The sequence below is a fragment of the Ixodes scapularis genome, unplaced genomic scaffold (genome assembly GCF_016920785.2).
Source record: "Ixodes scapularis isolate PalLabHiFi unplaced genomic scaffold, ASM1692078v2 PGA_scaffold44__24_contigs__length_19508400, whole genome shotgun sequence".
Lineage (NCBI taxonomy): Eukaryota > Metazoa > Arthropoda > Arachnida > Ixodida > Ixodidae > Ixodes > Ixodes scapularis.
Window position 1 is genome coordinate 5,194,698 of NW_024609873.1, and position 6,712 is coordinate 5,201,409.

Here is a 6,712-nt window from a genome sequence, read left to right on the forward strand (position 1 = left end):
GGTGAGCAGATGTTATCGAATATATTACCCAACCTACTTAATTATCTGAATACTCAAAATTTGGAACCCCTAACATCAACACCGAAAAAAATCCAATCCTTTTTTAAGCGTGTAATTTGATGACTTCGATCGAGCAATGTTCTAGTGCCCTGACGTGTGTATAGTTATTATGTCTGTTCGCCATAAGCTCATAATTTATCATAACTTATATAACAGTGCTTAATCATGCTCTCGATATCTCTGAATATGTATGTTTTTGATGCGATAATCATGACTTTTTATTGAACTGTTAGAGTTAAACTTGTTACATTCTGCATGTCACTGAGATGATTCGGTGAACTGAGCCTGTATTTTTTTTTTTTTTTTTTTGTGAGTTGCCGCTGCTGCTGATTGTAGGGAGGGGGCCGAGGACTCGTCAAGTTGCATTTGCGCAGCTTTTTTCCTCTGTCTCCTTCCATCATGTAATGTGATGGAGAAATAAACATTTATTTATTTATTTATTAATGTGTGGTATGGAACGTGGTTATATACGCATTTCAGCATTTGACCGCAGCGGCCTCTCGTATATAAACATTGAGCCAATGCATGCAAAGCTTAACGCGATTATCTACGCATTTGACCGCAGCGCCCTCTCTTGTATAGACGTTGGGCGGCTACATGCAATGTTTCATTCATGATGTCCCCAGCTCTTGAGTTACTACCCCATCTCAGAGCCCCCTGCTCGTCCCGCGGTCGTGGCCGAGGATTCCACTTCCGGCAGCCGTCGCGATCGGACGCGGAATGTCTGGCTCCGATGGAGTGGTTTGAGCGGCCCAGCCGGGACGCGGCATCAGGAACGCTGAAAATAAGGACTATACTGTCATTCTGCCTTCGCTGCCTCCCGGGTCACTCGTGATAAATACGTTTTTTTTAATAATAATAATAATAATAATAATATTGTTTTATTTTGCACCAAAAATACATGATGCGGGAGGCCTACAGAAAAAGCTGTCACATTGACAGCTTGACAAAGCCGAAGGCCCCCACACTGACAGCGTCGGGGCAAGATAAGATAATAATCTATAGAAATAAAAGTGGAAACATTGTGACGAATCTCTTCACACAAAAAGATAAAAATACAAAAGAAAGATAATAAACTATACATATTAGAAATACAAATAAAAATGGACACGCAATGGTGAATCTGCTTACACACAAAATATAATAAACTGTACATCATAGAAATAAAATGTTCATATAGTGACAAGTCGTTTGATTCACAGACGCAAAAAAATATAAAAAAATTAAACAATAGAAGTTCCTGGAAACAAATCACCTCCCCCTCCCCCCCCCCCCCCCCCCCCCCACACACACATTCTTTTTTGTTTTTCAGTATAAGAGATTAAAGCATTCTGAAAAAGCTACGCAGTTCTTTAAAAGAAATATGTTCTGGCTGAATATTTTTATCGTGTAATTTATTTAATAATCTTGGTAATTTGTTTTGTATCATTTCTAAGCCGTATCTTGTTCTGCAGGTGTCTATTTTCCAAGGCTCATTTTTTCGCGTGTTATGTACTGCAAAATGTGGTTTTAGTCTTGCCAAGTTTCTTAAAGGGCAGCTCCGCCGTCAATTTGAGCGTTTTTATCGAAACATATTTTCGGAAAGGGTACTAAAAATTTAGCCTATAGCAGCGGTTAAATCATTAAAAAACTGTTTACATAATTTATAATCGTTAAGATACACTGAAACCGAAACCGAAACTAACTTGCCACTCGACTGGTCCGCCATTTTGATGTGACGTCACATATGGTATAAACACTCGCACGTGTGCAGTTTGAGCCTGGCCAGCCTGGCAGCAGGTCACTGTTTTGTGTTCGTGCCGCGGATGAAAATGGACTCATCAAGCTCGTCTGAATCGAGCAATGATGAGGATATGCGGCTAGATTTTGAGGACGATGACGATAACCCGTTTTCATACGATCCGCCGGCATCGCCTCCGAGGGAAACGCCAGCGGCGGCTGCATTCGTGATCCGCCGCCATGTGGACCCAGATGCCGCTTCCGAAGCGGAAGCGGCATCTGGTTGTTATTTCAGAGCGACATAAAGCACCCTTACCTGCATTGTTCTCCTCTTTGCAAACGCTCGTCGCTCGATCAGCGGCTGTCCGGGTTGTGTGTGCGCGAACACGGTAGGCACGGCACATTTGAGTAGCTTCTTTCTGCGCCCGTCCCCGCCCAACCCGTAAGATTCCCCCAGTCGCACGCTAGCGTCATAGCAATCCGGTGAGAAGTAGTCGGAGCAGATTCGGCTGTTTTTACTTGGGAGCCAGCGTTCACGTCGGACTGCCAGGACCCACTTCTTTCGTGTCGACTTGTCGGTCGGAAAACTGTGAAATGTCACATTGCTGCGTTTCTTCGTGGTGTTATTACACCCTACGGCACAACATCAATTCCCTCCAGCCGCCATTACGCGCTCTTACATAACTGTATAAACCGATAAAATAAGCAAAAACCAGACAGTCCTAGCACCAACAAGCTCCAAAGCAAGCACCCTGACCAACATGTGACGTCACGGCAACGTCAGTGCCATCATGGCAGCCTCCGTGTGCCGCTCTTCCTCAGTGCTGCCAGTAGGGCGGCAGCAAGTGATTTGGGTGTGGATGTGTAAATTTCAAAATTCATTTTCTTCTAAGAAAATTAATATTTTTCTGTGAGATTTCGTACACATGCTCAGGAAGGGCATCCAAATACATGGTGAAAATTTTATAGAAATCGGTGACTAAAAATTACGGCGGAGATGCCCTTTAAAGGCAAACGTTATATCTTGTTTCTTGTTTATATTGCTTACAGAATCGAAAATCATACATTTTTATAGGCATTACATTATATTTTGTAAATAAGGATTGTGTGTGATAATGATTAGGCACCTTTTCTACCATTCTCAGAAACCTTTTTTGTAATATATGTATTTTCAGAAGATTTTCTTGCGTGGACGAAGCCCAGACTAAATGACAATAGTTTAGTCTCCAAGAAAATAGTGAATTATATATTAAGATCATAATGTTACGTGGCAGTATACACCTATTCCGATATGTCACGCCGAGTATCGGCGACAGTTTAATCATCACTGAATTTATATGATTGTCCCAAGACAATGTTTCCTGAAATATGACGCCTAATGTCTAGAAAAAGGGCACAATCTCGACAGGAGCAGATTTTAAGGTAATTGTTTTGTTTATGATTATATTCTTGTTTTTGCCACGAAATATAACTGCTTTTGTCTTTTCAGCATTTATTTTTAAACCATTACCTTTTGTCCAGTCTTCTAGCTTAAGTAGAGTCGAATTCGCAAGGTCAATTATTTCATCGGGTAATTTGCCGGCTAAAAGTATGCTGGTCTCGTCCGCATAATTAATAGATTTGGCACTAGAAGAAGTACTTACGATATCATTTACATACATATTGAAAAGAAAGGGGCCCAAAATGCTGCCCTGTGGTACGCCAGAAGAAACTTGTAGAGGGTCCGATAGAGAGTCACCCAAGCAAACGATTTGGCTACGATGTTGTAAGTAGGAACGAATAAGGGATGCTGCTGTTCCCCGAATACCATATCGCTCTAGTTTTTTTATGAGAAGTTCGTGATTAATATGCTCGAAGGCTTTTGTGAAGTCCATAAACAGACCTAAGACTAGATTTCCTTTTCTAATTCAGAGAGAATGTGCTCTTTCTGCGCAAGTAGAGCAAGCTCTGTACTGAGGTTTTTACGAAAACCATATGGGAGCCAATTAGCAGGTGATGTTTTGTTTCAAATTTATTAAAGCGTTTAAGAATAACTTTTTCGAATGCCTTTGAAAGTACTGGTAGAATTGATACTGGTCTGTAATTTCCCCATGTCATTCCTCTCACCTTTCTTAAAAAGCATTGTGACCCGAGCAACCTGCATTTTTATTGGAAAGACCGCCTGACTAAGGCGAAGATTAAAAATATGCGCTATGCACGGTGCAAGAGAGAAAACAGCATGTTTAAATGGCTTTACCTGCATACTATCAATATCTTCAGCATTACTATTTTTCAAACTTCTAAATATATCGACGACTTCCTCTTCACTTACCGGTTCAAGAAAAATTGAGCTCATTGTGTGGAACATGTCTAAGGTCGGTATTTAACGTCAGTCTATCCACAACGTTTACAAACTAATTGTTAAATCCATCTGTAAGCGGTTTACCGGATACTTCAATACCATTTAGTGTTATCTTATGAAGAGAGTCACGGGAAGTCTTATAATTCAAAACAGAATTAAGTCTTTTCCACATCTGATCAATACACCCAGAAGCAGAACCAAATAAGTTGAAAAAATTATCACGCCTCGCTTTTTCTAAGTCTTTATCTAAGCGGTTTCGATACGACTTGAACTCCTGAAGTGTTCTTGGATTTTTAGTCTTAATAAAAACGTTGAATAGAATGTTTTTCTTTCTTATTCTTGCTGAAAGCTCCGCAGTTACCCATGGCTTTCGTCTTTTTGTATTTTGTTTTATATGTACGAGGGGGGAAACTAGATGCATATATGGGCTTCAAGATATTAAGAAATTTTTCATAAGCGTCGTTTCCATTATTTGATCTAAAAACGGAATCCTAAGAAATCTCAGCAATGTTTTCACAAAATGTGCTGAGATTTTTTCCTTCATTTGTCGGATTAAGCGTGTCAACTCTTTAATTTTTCTACGTGCATGTACTTTTGTGCATACAAATATAGGTAACTGGTCACTTAAGTTATAGGCAAATACTCCCGATTTAGTTCGGTCTGAGCTTATATTTGTAAAAAAAATATCAATTAGAGATGATGAATTGTGTGTTACTCTTGTAGGAAGATTGATCACCTTAAAAAGACCATGGGAATTCAACAAAACATTCATCCTCATTTTTGAAGAGTCATTCGCTAGCATGTTTATATTGACATCTCCTCCGCAAATCAAATCGAAATTATTTTTATTCACATAACAAAAAAAAGTGCTTCCAAGTAATCTAAGAAGGGCGTGATAGCACCGTTCGGGGGGCGATAACAAACAACAAGTGTCGTATTTTGCAACTCGAGTGCCAGAAACTCGTAATCACTTGTAATAGCACAAAACGTTTGTATTAGTGCACAATTCAAAGCCTTTTTCACTAACATACATATGCCACCACCTCGACCGCTACTGCGATTTAAATAAAAAGTATCGTATGAAGGAAGACGGAAAATATTTGTTTCATCCGTGGACCATGTTTCGGTTAACATTATTACGTCAAATTCCTGGCTTAACTGTTCAAAGAAAAAAAAGATATCAGATTCTTTATTTTTCACTGACCTTACGCTCAAATGAAAACATTTGAAAGATTTTAAATACGTTTTACCAACATATTTCTCAAAATTGTGTGGCAGCACGTAGGATTCATTGCGCGTAGTACACCTCATGTTCACTAGTTTTCTTTTTTGTCCCTTTTTAATTACAGTTTCTCAAGGTCGTAAACAGAAGAGATCACCAGTGGTCGTTACCCGTCAATCCTGCGCAAAAGAACCCTTCCGTTGCTGTGCCACACATACTTGAAGTTATTTACCTTTGCCCAGTTTTTTGTCTCAAACAACAAATCACGCGTTCTTTTCGTTAGATTTTCCAGTACGTATGAATCATCACTAGAACTGCGGATTTTATTTTTGTTCTGCCACCAGACATCTCGTTTAGCTTGCGTCGCGAAACGACAGATTACGACCGGTATCTTATCCTTCCGAGACGGCAGACGGTGAATTGCTACTATGTCACTTTCCACAAGTTGTGGAAGTTCGATATGCGCCGCTATTTCGTTTATTTTCCCTAGCAAGTGTTCCCTTGCCGTTTGTTGAATTCCATGACATTCAAGATTTAGCCGTCGGCTCCTCCACTCGAGATTATCGACTTGGCTGCTTAGTTGGGCAGTTTCACCCTCCCGCCTCTCGATCATTTCTACCCTCCGTTTTAGATCCAGGACATCCCGCTCGTTATTTTCCGTTCGTTTAAGGTCATCGAACTTTTCACTCATGAACTGAATGGAATCTTCCATACTCTCAACCGTCTTCTTTAGAGGAACTAGCTGATCCAGCTTGTCGTTGATAGTTTTCAGCCGTATCCGTATATCCTGCACTTCCGGTTCATCGGCTGGTTTTTGAGATAGTTGCGACTGTGACTTAGAACGTCGGCATGTCGCACGACGCCACGCTTTCCGATAACTTTCGCCCTTTGTTTTAACAGTGTTCTCTGTGATCCCTGCGCATTTTCCAGTGTGGTATCCAGATCCACAATCACTGCACGTGATTGGCCGATCTGACATAGCGAAAACTTCATTGCACACAGGACACTGTTCATCCAGAACCATAATCGCACTCAAACCACACTTCGAATCACACTTTGGCAGCAGCAGCAGCAATAGCTAAGAGAGCAATTTTGTGTTGTAAGAAACAGGCGAAACACTGACCTGCAGTGAAGCAAGACACGTCTTAGATTGCTGCTGGTTTCCGCGCCGCCACTGCTGCCAGTGAAGTGTCCGAGCCCGGTTGCGTCTTTATATAACTTGGCCCAGCGACGACAGCGCCAGTGGTAAGGGCGCGGTCGTCGCCCCTACCACTGGCGCTGAAGTTAATAGGTCTAGTCGAGAGCGCCAGCTGAAGGGTTGGCGACAGTCCAGATGACGGCACGTGTGGGATCCAGGTGGGCGACACAGC

At 41.3% G+C, this 6,712-nt stretch overlaps 1 protein-coding gene across 1 annotated transcript; it reads right to left on the reverse strand.

The window, feature by feature from the left end:
• Window positions 1-5,508: 5,508 nt before the first annotated feature.
• On the reverse strand, window positions 5,509-6,054 carry LOC120837607. Its single transcript, XM_040207101.1, has one exon. The coding sequence runs from the start codon at window positions 6,052-6,054 to the stop codon at window positions 5,509-5,511; it is 546 nt and encodes a 181-aa protein (XP_040063035.1).
• Window positions 6,055-6,712: the final 658 nt, after the last annotated feature.

Excerpts from the sequence above, each read along its gene's own strand:
- LOC120837607 (XM_040207101.1), bottom strand. The coding sequence starts at position 6,054 with ATGGAAGATTCCATTCAGTTCATGAGTGAAAAGTTCGATGACCTTAAA.